Genomic DNA, 17,619 nt, shown 5'->3' on the forward strand with positions numbered 1-17,619 from the left:
GGGGGTTTTGGCAGTTCACAGACTGGCAGTAGTGTTTTGACAAAGATCATAACCCCATGTCCATTAGGCTGATTCAGCTCAATGCTCTAATGTGAATATGGTTCATTCTCAGGGGCCGGAGGTCCCCCAGCACCAAATGGCAGGGTTCTTCTTTCCTGACCAGGATCCCGGGGATTCACCACAGCTTGTGCACACACCTGTTATAGCTTCGACACCCAGGCCCGGGACAGGCCTGTTGTACCGGGCGGTCTCACAAGGTTGCTTCCAAGACAATCATCTACTTGCTCCACATCCTCATCCTGCATCAGAGATGGTAACGCCTCAAGGAGTTTGCCATAAGCAAGCCCTCTTCTGAGCCACGCGCTCCCAGTGTGCATCTCTCTGTGTCTCACCACCCGGTTGGGGCCCATTGGGGTATCCCAGATTAACCTCTCTCTCCGAATGCAGCACCCCTGTCAGTCCCCCGCCTCGTCCAAAGGGACTCGTAGCTGCGATCCTGGGATCTGTCTGCATACCATAAAAGCTCCACTCCAGGGTCACAGGTAGAACTTTCAGACTTTTTTCCCCATGATCACATTGTTAACGGAGTGCCTCCCAACACTATTCAGGATCCATAGTTCTAATGCCCAAGTATTGAGGCTGAACTGTGTTAAAACGTTCAAGATATTTGAAGGATTCGGGGAGGCCGGACTGGAGCATGGGAGATTGATTCCTATTCCACAGGGAGCTCCCCATCTGACTGAGGTATTCATAATGTCTTTGTTATACACATGTATTTTCTGCAAAGCAGCTTCTTTACCTTTAGGGGGCTGGGACACAAATCATTTAGCTGCATAGAGTAGAAGGAATTCATCAGGGCTATTTAAATCATCCACGTTGTGAAGACTGTTGAACAAGTCTTCCTTTCTATGCACTTTGATGTGGAAGGGTGAAGAGCAGTAACCTTTGCTGTTTCCTCAAGCAATCGTAAAATTACCACTAAGGGATCAGGAAAGATTACCATGGCTACAGCTTATTCAGATTTTGAGTCCAGTACTTTAGAAAGCCAAGGTATTCGGTGTGGCTTCTTTCAGGTAGATAAATACTGGTCCTTAACTGAGAATAAAGAGTTCATATCAACAAGTTTAGCTGGTTGAGCTAATCTTAAAAACAAGTTTGATAAACTAGGATTAGTAGGAAGATTGGGCCTTAAACTTGAATGGCCTTTAACTAAACTATAGGGAATGGTTATAATGGATGCCAAGACATGAAATACTGGCTTTGTGTGGGTTAGATGCGGAAGAAAACAGTCTTCCACATCCAGTGCATTGTGTTCTTAGCAAGCAAGCGCAGCGGAAGGGTGCAATTCTTTTTTTTTGGCATTCTCTTCATGGGAAATATTCAATAAAACTCCATGAGGAGGAGAAACAGAGAAAAATAACTGCCCAAAAACACAAGTGCCAAGAGAAGCTCATCTTGGTGTGGTGGCAACATGTTCAAAAAAGGTAACTTGGTGATCTTACTGCAAGGCCTCTAAACCCATAATTTTTTTGTCCTGCATGAGACAGCCGACAATTCTCAACAGTTATGCAGGGATATGTGGATGGAAGTGCTTTATGGGATGCAGGTTATATGTATTTAAATATGTTCAAACCAGAGGCACAGGTAACAGGAGATATGATGAAACAAATTGCAAATACACAGGTGAGACAGAAGGATGATGGATGGGGACACAGGAGAAACATAAGACAGTATTTTCTCAGTATGTAAGAAATGAAAGACTCTTTGCAGGTAATGGGAACAAAACCATCAAATTAGTTTTTAAAAAAAACTCTGGAGCTGAAGTAGGGGATCACCCTTAGTGACAAAGCAGGAGTAAAGATGGAGGCCAATTAGGCTCAATTTGCAACAAATATGTAGGAAATTGGAAAACTGAAATGGCCTTGCAGTCTTAACCGGTTTCAAATATCATAACAGCATGAGCTCTAGGTAGTTATTAAATATTTGGCACTGCTGACAATGGTGGTTAAATCAAGTATAACATTGCAGAACATGTTCTTTTACCACGTCAGTGGAGGCCATCGATTACAAACCTGGAGGTGTGTAGGTTTCTACTGAAGGATGCCCAGAGGTCGTACGTCGTTTTGAAGGCATGGGCATTTTCCTCTCTTTGTATTTGGCCAATGCTGCCTGCACTGCTTCAGTGTGGACATCTGAAGAGCAAGAAGATAGGACAAATGCATTATCACACAGAAATGTTAACTTCAGTCATCAATAAATTCAAGAGGTATTAAGAATGTAAAGGTGTTAGCGCAGTCAGGAGCATCAACAAAGAACAGCAAAGCACAAGTTCAAGACCAACAACAAACTACAACATACAGAACATCCCTGAGACAACCACAGTGAAAAGGCCATGTTGGAAGCCTTAGACACCACCCACAGGGTGACAATTGCTATTAAAAAACACACACGCAATTGCAATCCTATATAAAATATCTTGAAAGGAATATGAAACTTACCAGTATGCATCTGTTCTTGGCATGTAGAGCTGCAGATCTACACACTTTTGCATAGATCGCCATCTGGTGTTGGGCCCGGATGTTTACAGTTTGTTTTTCCTCTTGGAAAGTCTATGGAAGTCACGAGGTCGGTGACTCCTCCTTTGGAAGGTATTGCGCATGGGCTTCGGCTCCATCCTTAGATTGTTTTTCGCCAGCAGGGAAAGATGGAGCGTAGTAATAACAGTGAAGAAACCCATGTGTGTATCTAAATAAGATAAACTGGAACAGATACAGGTAGCCGGGGAGGCGGGTGGGCGTGTGTAGATCTGCAGCTCTACATGCCAAGAAAAGATGCATACTGGTAAGTAGCATATTCCGTTCAAGGCACATGAGCTGCAGATTACACACTTTTGCATAGACTATATAGCAGTTGCCAACCCTAGCGGCGACCACCGGTATCTGTTGCAGTGGTTTGAAATAATGTTTTGAGTACAGCCTGGCCCACACTAGCTTGTTGCTTAGTTTGCACATCTACACAATAGTGTTTAGTGAAAGTGTGCGGTGTTGACCATGTAGCTGCTTTGCAGATATCATCTGATTTTGAGATGGGGTTGCCCTTGTGTGGTAGAGAGAAAGAGACAAACAGTTGTTTGGTCTTTCGGAAAGGTTGTGTTCTCTCGATGTAGTAGAGTAAGGCTTGTTTGACATCTAGTGTGTGCAGAGCCCTTTCTGCAACGGTCTGTGGTTGCGAGAAAAATACTGGTAGTTCTACAGATTGGTTTAGGTGAAAAGGGGAAATGACTTTAGGTAGGAATTTTGGGTTGGTACGGAGAACAACCTTGTTATGGTGCATTTGAAGAAAAGGTTCTTGTATGGTAAGCGCTTGTATCTCACTGACCCTTCTAAGGGAAGTGATGGCTACAAGGAAAGCTGTTTTCCATGTTAGGAATTGCAGTTCGCATTTGAGGAAAAGGTTCGAAGGGAGGCCCCATTAGCCTTGTGAGAACAATATTTAGGTTCCACACAGGTGAGGGTGGTACTCTGGGGGGAATTAATCTTTTTAGGCCTTCCATGAAGGCTTTAATGGCAGGTACTCTAAAGAGTGAAAGATGTTGCCTGTTTTGTTAGTAAGCTGCAATTGCTGCGAGGTGTAGTCGAATGGACGTATAGGCTAAATTACACCTTTGTAGGTGGAGTAAGTAGCCTATGATGTGTTGAATGGACACTTCCAGGGGATTGATGGTGTTGTTATGGCAATAAACAACAAATCGTTTCCACTTGGCATCGTAGCATGCTCTAGTGGTAGGTCGTCTAGCTTCTCTGATGACGTTCATACAGTCAGGGGGAAGATTTAGGTACCCAAATTCTAGGATTTCAGGAGCCAGATCGCAAGGTTGAGCTGAGCTGGGTCCGGGTGTCTGATCTCTCCATGGTTCTGGGTTAGGAGGCATGGTGAGAGGTGTAGTTTTTAGTGTGGTACTAGAGCAGCGTGGTGTACCACGGTTGTCTGGCCCACGTTGGAGCTACTAGGATTAGTGTGAGGGAGTGTTGTAGTAGTTTGCGCACCACTAATGGAATGAGTGGGAGAGGCGGAAAAGCGTACGCAAATCTGCCTGACCAGTTCATCCATATCGCATTTCCTTTGGACAATGGCTGTGGGTATCTGGCGGCGAAGCTTGAGCATTTTGTGTTTTCGTGGGTGGCAAAGAGGTCTATCTGCGGATACCCCCACATGTGAAAGAACGGATGAAGAACCTGTGGGTGAAGTTCCCACTCGTGGATCTGTTGTGTCTGGTTAGCAGATCTGCCATGGTGTTTTGGACTCCTGGGACATGTTGAGCTAGGAGAAAAATTTTGTGGGGAATTGCCCATCTCCATATGCTCTGTGCTAATTGAGAGAGCTGTGGAGAGTGTGTGCCACCTTGTTTTTGTATATTATACATGGCCGTCATGTTGTCTGTGCGAATGAGGACTGCCTTGCCTGAAATCTGTGTCTGAAAAGATTTTAGGGCTAAAAATATTGCTAGTAACTCCAGATGGTTGATATGGAGTAACTTTTGTTGAGGCGTCCATGTGCCCTGCACGGTGAGGTGTAATAGGTGAGCTCCCCAGCCTGAGAGCGATGCGTCCGTTGTTAGTATTATCTGGGCAACTGGATCCAGGGACGGTCGACCTTTGGAAAGGTTTGTGGTGTTCCACCACTGCAGAGAGCGATGGGTGCGACAGTCTACCAACACCAGATGTGTCAGTTGACCTTGGGCCTGGTTCCATTGGCGCGCTAAGCACTCTTAGAGAGGACGCATCTGGAGTCTTGCATGGGGCACTATGAAAATGCAAGAGGCCATCATCCCTATTAATTGCATGAACACTCGTGCTGGGAGGGAGTGTTGAGGTATGAATTTTTGTCGCAAAGCCTGAATGCTAGCAATCCTGGCCGGATTGGGGTAGGCTATCGCTTTCGAGGTGTCTATGGTGGCACAGAGGTATTGTTTTATGTGGGATGGTTGTAGCTGGGACTTTTGGTGGTTCACCGAGAAGCCTAGTTGGTGAAGTAGTTCGATTGTGGTGGTGGTGTGTTGTACACACTGATTGTATGAAGTGACTTTTATCAGCCAATCGTCTAGGTATGGGAAGACGTGAATGTGCTGTCTTCTCAAGTGTGCCGCCACCACCGCCAGGCACTTGGTGAATACCTGTGGTGCTGTTGTGACTCCGAACGGGAGCACTTTGAATTGGTAGTGTTGTCCGTCCACTACAAATCTGAGGTACTTTCTGAGAGCATGGTGCACTGGAATATGGAAGTATGCGTCTTTCAAGTCCAGTGTGGTAAGGAAGTCGTTCTGGGAGAGGAGCGGAAGTACCTGCTGAAGCATTACCATGTGAAAATGGTATGAGAAAATATAGGGAGTAGACCCCCATATTTTGTTGATTGACAGGAACGTGTTCTATTGCCTGTTTTTGTAGGAGGGAGATTACCTCCTGCTTTAGTAATGTTGAATGTTCTTGTGACATTGGGCGTTGCCTGGGTGGAATGTTTGGGGGGGTAGATATTAGTTATAGGCAGTAGCCTGACCGAATTATTTGGGTCACCCCTTTCTCTGGGGTGATGGTCTCCCAGACATGAAGGAAATTTCGGAGTCTGCCCCGGACCGGAGTGGAATGGTCTGGGGGAGCGAGGGGAAGTCATTGGGTAGGAGGTGTGGCAGAACAGGCGTTGTTTGTTTTGCATCTGCCCTTGTTGTTGTTACCCCTGTAGCCGCCTCTTTGGTAACCTTTTGTAAAGGTGGTCTGAGTAGGGGATTTGTATGATGTGGACGCTGTTTCTGAGGAGTAGCCTCTGGATGTGCGGCGAAAAGTGCGTCTGGGCGGGTGAGACTGTAAGGCCCCCATGGATTTTGCAGTATCCATGTCCTTTTTCATCTTTTCTAAGGCCTCATTCACCTTTGGCCCGAATAGATGTTCCTGGTCAAAGGGATGGTTAAGGATGGAGGCTTGTACTTCTGGTTTAAAACCAGATTCCCGTAGCCAAGCATGGCGACGGAGAAGGACGCTGGTGTTGATGGCCCTGGAGGCTGTGTCTGCTGCATCTAGGGCACAACGTATGGAGGTGTTTGCGATTGTTTTACCCTCTTGAATTAACTCATTGGCCCTAGCTTTATATTTTTCAGGGAGATGGTGCATTATGCTTTCCAATTTGTCATAATGAGCCCTGTCATATCTGGCCAGCAGTGCCTGAGTGTTTGCTATGCGCCATATGTTGGCCGCCTGGGATGCTGTGCATTTGCCTGATGCATCTAGTAGTTTTGATTCCTTGTCAGGTGGTGGTGCATCACCTGACGCTTGTGAATTTGCCCTTTTACGTGCCGTAGATACTACTAAGGAATCTAGTGGCGCTGGTCCTGTGATGTAAGAGGGATCTGAGGGAGCAGGTTTGTATTTTTTTTTCAATAAGTGGGTTAATGACCCTGGCTCTAACTGGGTCCTTAAAAACTTCTGCCGCATGCTTTACACCCCTTTGAGCATGAGCAGTATGGAGGTGGACCTATCTGAAGTATCAAATGTGTCTAGGAGGAAATCTTCCTCCACGGGGTCGGTATGCAAGTCCACTCCGTGATAATGTGCCGCCCTTTGCAGAAGATGGTTGAACCCTAATGAATCTTCTGGTGGAGATGGTCTAGAAGGGTAAAGATCGTCTTGTGGGACGTTAGGGATATCTGGAATATTGTAATCGTCCCATGGGTCTGGGGATCCTGTAGGGGTGGGATCCTGTGGCACATCCCCTGTATCATGGTATGGTCCCCCTGATCATCGTCGTCTGGAGACGGGGTAGGAGAACGATGAGGTGGGGTGGAGAGGGCGGAGAGGGTGGAGGGGGTGGAGGTGGGGGAAGGAGGAGGAGGTGGAGGGGGAGGGGAAGGTATTCTGAACGGAGAGGTAGCAGAGTCCGTCCTCTTTGGAGGTGGAGGCAGAGCAGGCTTCTCCAAATGTCTCTTTTTGGTAGAGAGTGTCAAATGTCCAGTTTTTGGTTCCTTGGTAAGAGTTTTTTGCAAGGGATCCGGTGTAAATAGCTCTGGTGAGGTAATTCGGTCCGTCGGCGCCGAAGGCGTCAAGGGCCGATGACTTTTTAGGTTTTTCTGTGCCGGTTTGATGTTTAGAACCCGGCTTGGGACCCTCCGGTCTCTTGGTCTGCGTCGAGATGGACTTCGACTTGGAAGTGTCGGTGCCGGTGGCCTTGTGTGGTTTGGTTGGTACCGAAGATGGCGTCGGGACCGAAGAGCTGTGTTTCGACCCCGAGGGCTTCGGTGCGGAGCTCAATGTCGAGGTGGAGGCAGGTTTCTTTTTCTGTGCCGAAGTGTGTTTCTCGGCACCGCTGGTAGGCTGGCTCGAGCCTCGTGTTCAGGGGAGAAGCAGAGGTTGCATACCTCATGAAGATCGGTGTGGGGAAATTTGGACCCACATCAAGGGCACTTTTTAACTGGAGTTCTTTCCATGAGCCGGGACCGGAGCATGGGTAGGCCCGAAGGCCGCCGTCGACGACTGGAACCGAAGGTTTGTGTCGATGAGAAGGCGCGTTGATTGAAGAGATCGCGATCGAAACAATACCGCGAATTGGGGTGAGGATTGCGCGTGGATCGTCGAACTGGAGGCTGTTCGGAACCGGAGCGCAAAGATTACATCCGAGCCCGATGGCGGAAAAAAACAATCTGAGGATGGAGCCGAAGCCCATGCGCAATACCATCCAAAGGAGGAGTCACCGACCTCGTGACTTCCAAAGACTTTCCAAGAGGAAAAACAAACTGCCATCTGGTGTTGGGCCTGGATGTTTGCAATCTATGCAAAAGTGTGTAATCTGCAGCTCATATGCCTCGAACAAATATTTTCTCAAAACAAATTATTCAAATCCACAAACACTATATGGTAAAACTAACTGCAGAAGCAATAGTAGATTAAAATACATACTTTAAATTATTCCCCTCATTAACCTCTTCAGTGCCCATGACGAGATAGTCTCGTCATGGAGCACGGTCGCGCTGTGCCCATGACGAGACTATCTCGTCATGAACCCCACCCACTAATACAACGCCCGGCACAGGAGGGGGAAAGGGTGTGACACAGAAGGGGTTAAAGAAGGCTATACCAAAACAAATACAGCAGCCCCCATTTTTTTATTTCCACACAAAAGGATTTTATTTTGGAAGATCTGCTGTGAATCTACAGACAGAAGTCTATACATATTAAAAGTCTTTAGGAATTAACAACCACCCATTCTAGGGCATCGAGAAGAGAGTTAGTGAGAGACCCTATCCAAAATCTGTAAAAAAGTACCCAATGGGTCTCATTTAATCGAAGCAAAAATAAAGCTCTCCTGACATCCAATTCATTGCGCTTGCTTTCTATAGAAAACAATGGACAAATATAAAGTAATTTAAGGGAGGAATGGATTAACCTTTAGGGTAAATTGTGGGCCACTCTAATGATCATTCTATCATTCTGGAAAAGCACACACAGGATTAGAATAAGACATCAACAGCTCTGTGACAATCCTTAGCACTAATATAATCAACAGAAAAGCAATTACACTTTTAAAGAAGAATCTGTCTTAGTTTTCAAGATAGGTGGCAACCTCTTAAAGCTCTATGAAATATCGGATATGAGACACCCAATACAGAAAACAGTGAAGCTTCGTTGAATAATCCTGTTTTCAATATCTAAAATTAGCACACAAGTACTTCCTTACAGGGTTAAAACAAAAGCCATCTATATCCAGATCCGACAGTTACCAAAGACAAAACAAACCACGGACAGAAGTTTTGTAATAGCATATTTCTCTTTTGAAATAATACCTAACCTTTGAAACATCTAAGATCTTCAACAGATTCAGTCAACCCAAGTGTTTGGTCACAAGGCTTCCGTTCAGCCACTACTCTGATGATGGAGAAGCAGAAATTCTTGTCCTGTGGTACTGGGTAAATTTTATAAATTATATAATGCAAGGTTTCTTAGAGTTTACTTTATATTACCCTATTCTCCTTTACAAATGTATGTTTAATAGTGATGGGACTCTGTCCCTCCCTTTAAAAATTACTAAATTGTTTAGAAGATACATAAAAAAAAAAAAAATCTTTATTGAATTTTTAAACATTCAAAGCAGACACATTCGTATTTCCATAGTACCATCATGTACTCAAGGTGAGGGTTATGTATGCATTGAGTCTGGAAGGCACCGAGCAGCGCCTCCTACCCCTGAGAAAGAAGATATTTTCTCAAGCCCCTGGCCTCTTCGTTTCGGAATGCGCCATTTTCTGCCTCAGCACAGACCACATCAATTGATACCACATAGAAAGTTGTGGTGAAGCGCTCGCCTTCCAGGGCCAAGTCACTATGCATTACGCGAGCAGCAGATCAAGGTCAATAAAGCGGCTTTAAGTTTGTTCTGTGAAGCGCACCAAACATCACTAATGCGCAAGCCTCCCAGCTGTGAAGAACAAGTTACTTACCTTCGGTAACGATGTATCTGTAAGAAACATTAGTTAGTTAGATTCCTCACCTTAGAATATCCCCAGGCGTCAGACTGGATCCGGAAGATTTTTCGTCAGCAATACCCCTTGCGCGTCGCTAGGCGTCGTCTGCAGCTCCGCGTCCGTCGTCGTGCGCCGGAATGACGTCGGAGTACTTAGACGCCGCCCTCGCGCGCTGACGTCAGTTCTTTTTTCCGCGCCAGTAAGCGCAGATCCGGGAGAGCTACCCCTTTAGTCAATTTTTGACTAACTTTTTTGACTCTTTTTGGTCAATTCTCGACTCTGGTGCCGGTAGGATGCCTGGTTTCAAGGCCTGCGACGACTGTCACCGACTGATGTCGGTGACCGATCATCACCGCCGGTGCCTGTACTGCTTGGGCCTCGACCACGCCCTCACACGCACACAATCCAATGTGGTCAAAGGGAGGGACTGGACCATAGCCTGTGGATCATGTGAGTATCAAGTAAATGACATCGCGGGCATCAGGAGTTTGTGTAAGAGGAAGTATTGGATGAGCCTGAACCTGGTGTTTCTCGACAACATAGACCATACACTAATGATCTGTCCCATTCTTTGTCACTGAGGGCCCTCCTAAAGTCTGCCTCCCATTTTTCCCTCAGGCCAGTCAGAGGCACCCAGGTGTGTTTTCCAAGGCCCCTGGTCAATCATCTAATGAGCCTTCCTATCACATTTAGGTACTGAAGAACCGTGTGTACAGGTGGCTCTTCCACATCTATGTCCCATTCCGAGTGGAGCACTATAATCAAGCTAAGTTAAGGAGTACCTTTTGAGAAAGTCATATAGCATACTTAAGCAATATCCAGGCCCAGCAAATGGGACACCCTGCGTGGGGCCTGACTCCTCTGATGATCAGGGATCCAGTGCCGCCTTTCCTAGCCAGTGAGGAGATGCCAAGGTCTGCAAGCCCCTCTCCAGTGAGTTTAACGTGAGAGCGGTCCAGGTCACAAGCAGCCACTGCGGTGCCAGGGATGGCCAGCAAGCAAAGAAGCATCATAAGGATCTCCCTCATAGTGCAATGGGGCAGTGCAGGGCGGGTTGTCTGAGTCACAACCGTGTCCACCCACCGCATTCGCTGTGCCCTGTCCGCAAGGGCACCACCACATTGCAGATCCTGCAGCATTCAGAACCCACAATAAACAGGATGCAAATACAGAATTGCTCCTGGCAGCCACTATAGCAGGTAAGGGATTGCAGGAAGAGTAGATGTTTCACTGAGGCAGGTTACTGCAGGATAAAAGGATTGGCGGCAAATATATATAATGGGTCCAGCTGCTCTACCACTAGCTCAGTGCCCGGGTATGCAGTGGAGGCCAAGCCTTGGATATTATATCCATTGAAAGTGGCATGAGGCAGGGATGCCCATTATCTCTGCTTCTTTTCGCCCTGTCAGTAGAGCAACTGGCGATTCAACTCGCACGACCTAAACAGGCGGGACATCCCAGTCGATGGCCGCACACACGTCATCTCCCTGTATGCGGACTATGCATTCCTCTATGTCCAGCAGCCAGAGGAGGCAGTACCAGCACTCCTAGATTCTTTAACCTACTTTTGGGACTGTATCAGGCCTACACATAAATCGTCAAAAAATGGTTGTATTCCCGTTGGCCACACTGGCAGCGGGTAATCCTACAGCCCAGTCGGACATGGGGCTGGGCTGGAGGAGGGACCGTTTCCGCTACCTGGGCATACAGGTGGCACACTGACCGGAAGCACAATACAGCCTAAACATAGGGGCGGTGATCGCAGGCCTGAGGGAATCGGTTCTGGTACAAACTCCATCTATCGGTCAGGACGGGAGGCCATGGCACGAATCGTTATGTTGCTCCGATGACTATGTCATGCAGAACTCCTTCTGCAAGATCCCGGTATCTACTTTTGACGTCCCGAATAGCCTCCTGGTGCCGCTGGTGTGGGCCGGGGGTCACAGCAGGGTAAAACTTGAATTGTTGAAGTTGGAGATGGAGCAGGGAGGGCTAGGACTTCCAGACTTCAGACTCTACTCCTACGCAGGGCTACTACAGTATGCAGCACAGTGGTGCACTGACGGTCATAACACAGAAAAGGCACTACTAGCAGACTTGGCTAGAAGGCAGGACCTACCAAGATAGCTTCTGATGGACTCGCGAGCACCGAGTGCTTGCCCACATATAGTACGACTGGTAAAAGAGGCATGGGAACAAGTGGTCACGCAGGTTGTCAGCAGGGTCCCATATGCGGCCACACTCCTCCTTCAATGGTTGCAGGGATTTCGCTGATTCAATCAGTAATGGACATCACCAGCTGGTACGAAGGGGTGCGAGACAGCGGGAGACCTATTCAAGAACGAGACCTTCAGGACTCTGGAAGACGCAGGGGAATGGTAACAGGTGCCGAGAGGGCATTTCATACAGTACGCCAAACTAGAGAGCACAGTCCGTGAAATCTGCTCCGTTTATCCAGACGAACCACAAGAGTCGCACACATACGACTAATGCTGGATCAGGGGTCCACCAGAGGACTGACCTCACTGATATATAAAGCCATGAAAGAAGACAGCACAGTTGCAATCTCCACAATCAAAGACCGATGGGAGGTGGATTTACCCTCCCCTCTCACAGGTGGTGAATGGAAGAGAGCATTTGCACAGGTTCGCGAGGTGGCCAGTAACACGAGATTTAAGCTACACCAGTTTTACTACCTATACCGCACCTACATAACACCACAAAGACTGGCACACTTCAACACAAGCTGATCCCCTGCATGCCCACACTTTGGGTCAGACCTAGCCACATTCATACACATGACTGTGCCAGATTGCAAACATACTGGAAGCAAGTAATACAGAGACTCCAAAAGGCCATGGGCATACTGCTTGAAGAGCCAGTCAAACAGTGCCTTCTAGGGGTACTACCAACACCGAAAAAAGATGTGCGCATAAGACATAGGTTTGCCCTTCTAGGCCTAGTCCTGGCCAAATGTCTCATAGCAATACACTGGATGGACACACTTCCACCCCCGGCTCAACAGATGGCTGACCTGAGGGAATGGGGAGTGGCTGAGGAGTGCCGCCTGCGGGTAGTGCGCAAGGATGTGAATGCAGAGTGAGACCTGGAAGGATGAGGGCACATGCTTGAGAGAACACACACATCAGAGGGACAAGAGAATGGGGACGGGAGCTCGCTGCAGGCTCACAGCGCTAAAGAAACCACACACACAGGAGACGGAGTAGAACTCCGGATCCCACTCTCTACTCACAGTTACACAATACTCTTTAGGGTGGAGCAGTGGAACACTCCCATGCACCCACACGACCACAACTACGGAGTGATGACAACTATGCCCTAGACCACGCACCTTGCTTCCAGCGAGTTGGGCTACAGCCCCACTGCCGCCAATGTTTTTGCATTTACTCTTGGTTTATGCGGTTACTTTAGTTTTCCTTCAATCACAAGAAAAGAGGCAAAAGTATTGCTGTGCAGGATTGTTGTGAGGGGGTAATTCCTAAATGGCACGTGAAAAATGCCAAAAGATTTGCTAGCTATATCAATGGCTCACAACATATTGTCGATCTGTAATGTCCTGAATGTGATTTGAAGCAATAAAATAAAGTTTGTTTTTTTTAAAAAAAGGATCGGCGGCAGAGCAGCAAATTTACAGGACCGCCTTTATGGCCACACCCTCACTGTTTAGGACTTCGTATTGATTTGCCTGACTCCTACAGGTGACGCCAACACAAACGTCCAGCTAAACTGCAGCTCTGACCCACAGATTTGCCAAAATATTCTGTACTGTAGTATAAATATTACAATTAAGTTAAGAGTAGAGTGGGCAAGGTAGCATCTGGGTGCAGACTTGCCAGTCTTACAGTGAATAATTTAAAGCTATAAAAACCTGACGCGGCAGGTAAGGACCACCTAGCTGAGGAAAGGATGCCTTCCGCTAAACTTTTCAGCACATGCTAAGCAAGGGAAAAGTGATGAGGAAGGATAGAAGAAACACAGCTTACATGGGGGAGCTGGACCCCTTCAACTGCTCTCCAGCTCTGAATAGGGAAAGCTGGTGCTGAAAGAACACTGGAAATATAGGGGACAGCAACAGTGGCCACAAAAGGTTGGAGCCAATGAGAGTCAGTTCATAGGCGCACAAATCATTCACCCAAGAGTACCAGTTACTCATGAATCTGTCATCCACTGGAAAGCAACCGTAGTAGGATACCTGCCCCAGTGCGCAGACTGGGACAAGTGTTCAATTCCATAATCAAAAAATACATCATCTCTATCCATAAATCTAAGCATGTAAACCTATATTATATTTTATGTTGTCCAATATTTTCTTATTGTTTATGAGCCTGTTTTCCTTGCCAACCCATCCCCATCGAGGGGATCTGGTGACACTTATAAACTAGAAGGTCCAAGGCCGACTTGTTTATAAATGGCACCTGAACCCCACGATGGTAATATAGAGCCCTATTACTTGTCACGTATTTGTTATATTACATGATTAATTGAATTAGTACACTTTAGAAAGTTTGGACCATTTGAATGTCATCTGTTTAGCATTCATTCTTTGCCAGAGATTGCAGACAAATATGTGAATGTTTTGTGTATGTACCTGCCTTTATAAAAACCAATAAAATGTGACTATAAAATATTTTTTCAATGTTTTGAGAAATGTGTCTTTTTGTTGGTGATAATGTGCTAATATTTTTAATGTATTTTATGCAAGTGTATTATTATAAGTTATATTTTAAATGCAAAGTACATTGTACAGTGCTTTTTTTTTTAATACATTGCCACTAAAGAGCAGGTTTAACAAGACATATGTAAATAGAAAATAAAGTGCAATCTAGATCAGTGTAAATTTTGCAGACATGTTTCTGCATTTCCAATGTTTATTTCCACACACTAGTGAGGATTCTTTGGTACACTTCAAGCCGCACCACTCTTTGTAGAATTAATTCCGTTCAAAACTCTGAATAAATGTTAACAATGTAAAATGGCGGCCTGGTAGATCACAGTCAATGACAAAGAGATAATGGCACATTCTTTCAGTTGTACTATGTCATGAAGCAGCTTTAGCATGCTCTGTAATGAATACCTGAGTTGGATACCCGAGAGATGGATTAAATGAGAACAGCAGAAAAACCCTTGATCTGTAGCTACCTTGTTTACGGACCTCCAGAAGCCTTCTCCCAAGTTAGTGAGTGGTTCAGAGTATATACAGTAAGGTCTTTTACATATGAGGAGAGGGAAATGCACATATTGCTGCGTAGCTCCACTCTGGGATGCTAAGCAGTGTGTGATGTTTAGGATTATTTTGATTCTGGCGTACACACCACAAAACAACTGCTTTTATGCATTTACGAGAAAGAAAATCCAAGCGTAGTGGTAAAACTGCATGATATTGGGATTTCATAGCAGCATGGTGAACAGTCATATCCCTAGCCTATATCATTTTAAGACAGCAAAGGTACACTATATCATATTATTTCCATCTATGGCTAATGTTGTGGAGAAGCACTATGGAGGTCTGACAGAGTGTCAGGTTCCAAACATTTTCAATAATTCAGAAAGAGGTTAAGTATATACTGATTGCCTGATTATTGTAGAATTTCATGATCATCAATGTGCCAAGTGAAGCTGGGATCAACTCCTGAAGGAACTCTGTTAGATCCCTACTTCAGAAAATATTAAATGAAAGGCACAACCCTTCTACATTCAATATTGAATGAAGTTAAGAGGGCTTTAATGCACAAAGGAGGAACACGTGCAAAGAAGAGCTAGGGGAGGCACTCAGTGTTAAAGAATAAACTTGTATACACATGAAGGTGGCCATCAGAAATATGAGAATTTGTAAGATGATGACTTATTACACAGAACATAACCAGAAGATAGACTCAACTAAAAAGGGTTGCCCTTGATATATGCACTTAAGAACTTCTTTTTTGAAATAGGATACAAGAGTGTGCATGAGTGGACGTAATTGTGGAGGTAATGGTAACATTATCCGGAAAGCCCACAGGCTAGTAAGACCTGGGGACACTGAAATGCATCGGGAATCAAGATAATGCTCTGCAACAATTTGCTAATTTCCTCTTCCTACAAGTAAAGCTTAGAGTAGGCATGGTTAGTCTGTTCAAGTTTCCACCACTAGCCAATTAATGACCGATATAAAAAAAAATATTAGGACTGCATCCTAAGTGACAGTGCACATTAAGTTACACATCGGAGAGGAAAAGGAGTAGAATCGGGGATTTAAGGCTGGAACTAATATCTTTCTTCTCAGAAGAAATGTCATCTTGAAACTTAAACATGTAACAGGAAACCAGCTGCATCCATGATATATGTGGGAATTGGGTTGCCATGGAATAGAAATCAAGATTAGCTGGATTAGACCAGTGATCTATGGACGGGGTCATGAAAATGTATTCAGACTTGACAACATGGACAAAGTTTTACAAAAAACACAATTTTTAAAATGCAACCATAAAACCAATGTGGATGAGATCGGAGCAGGATGAATGAACAACAGGATCTGTATTTAACCCCCTAAACGTCTACTATCAGTCAATATTTTGGCCATGCATTTCCAAATTATGATTCCGCAGGGTTTTTTGGGTTTACCTCTTATTCGTTTTTGTCTCTATCTCACTAAACTGTTGGTGTACCTGATAACTTATAGTAATCCAATTTAAATAAACTGCCTTAAACTAGATAAACCAACTTCTTCAACCTGAGAGGGTCAAATGTATAAAGGGAGAAATTTAGAAATATAATTTACAGTATTAAAAGAAGGGAATAGCCAAGTCAAGTCAAAAAACTTTATTCGACAATTAAGTCATAAAAGTAACATATAAAAACCATTTACATAAGTACAAGTTAAAATACAGTTATCAATATAGGATTGTACATATATGCCTAGGACAAGATTATACTCCATTTATAATAAAATAGACTAATGCCTTCACATCCAGGAATAAAACAGGCACATTTCATATTTATGCAGCAATATGCCGTCCTCTCCTGATTTAGGTAATCTAGACAGCAGAACATCTTAACTCAAAAATTATATATGGGCGCCTATTCGCTAGGCACTTTGGGGTTAATCTGTTTAGACCGAATTACCCAATTACAATTGCCATGGCTATTGCAATTGTCGGGCTTGGGTCCGAACACAAAATTCTCATAGCCTCTTCGTGCCTTTGAGTTCCAATTAGACGGCAAATGGATAATACCCATTTTTTACGTGGGAGAATGTAGAGGGGACAAAAGAACACAAAGTGACTCAGAGATTCATTCTTGTCCCTGCACTTTGGGCATTTATCTTGGGACCCTTCGACCCACTTGGATGTAAATGATCGAATCGGGAGCGTGCCTATCCTGGAAGTAGAGCTTGCGATCACATGGTACTTCAATCAAGCCCCAATACAATTCCTGTTTGGGATAGGCCTTAAATTCCAAAAATCTGCATGTAAGATGGGATGAGCATCCCTTGGAAAATAATTCCAAACAGATCATTTCCCAATACTTGGCTTTCATAGTTTCTTTTGAAGGGAAAACCGTGTCTTGGGGATCATCCCAAAGGTCCCTCAATCCCAATCTGTCCAGTAGCAATCTTATAGACCTCAGCCAGTCTATTTTATGAAAGGAGTCTTTTTCCATAATTTCCTTCAAGCCCAAAGCATAATGCTTGAGCTCCTGAGTAGTCCATACCCTACGCCAATACAGCAATGGGCGCAAATAAGCCGTATCTTGTAGAGTTTTCAAACCGAGGTCCCAATAAGAGGTAACAAGGGGGTACTTTGCGGGACACCAACGATTTTCCGGATAAACTCATTTTCCACAGCAGTCAGGCGTTTTAGATTTTTACCATACCCCCATAGCTCAGACCCATATAAAGACGAGCTACGGATCTTCATCACGTAGATCTCGAGAAATGGGCCAATTGGTTGGATCTGTGAGGTTTTAAATATTTTTAAAAGGAAGCCTGCCTGTTGTTGGAACTTCAATATTGACAGATCTATTTGGCTTTTCCAACACATATTCTTCTGTAGCGTGACTCCCAAATAAGTAAATGCATCGACCTGCTCTAGTGGGGATCCATTCATAAGGATTACTCC

At 45.1% G+C, this 17,619-nt stretch overlaps 1 protein-coding gene across 6 annotated transcripts in view; it reads right to left on the reverse strand.

The window, feature by feature from the left end:
- The window catches only part of DIP2A (DIP2 acetate--CoA ligase A), an 879,263-nt gene that overhangs the window by 592,720 nt on the left and 268,924 nt on the right, over positions 1–17,619 (reverse strand). For all 6 annotated transcript variants that reach the window (XM_085645155.1, XM_085645153.1, XM_085645151.1 and 3 more), the window contains one exon: positions 2,073–2,192. In XM_085645155.1, coding sequence (XP_085501281.1) covers positions 2,073–2,139 — 67 coding nt within the window. In that variant the 5' untranslated portion in view covers positions 2,140–2,192. The remainder of the gene's footprint in view (positions 1–2,072; positions 2,193–17,619) is intronic.

This window comes from Triturus cristatus, chromosome 3_1, assembly GCF_964204655.1.
Source record: "Triturus cristatus chromosome 3_1, aTriCri1.1, whole genome shotgun sequence".
Taxonomy (NCBI): Eukaryota; Metazoa; Chordata; class Amphibia; order Caudata; family Salamandridae; genus Triturus; species Triturus cristatus.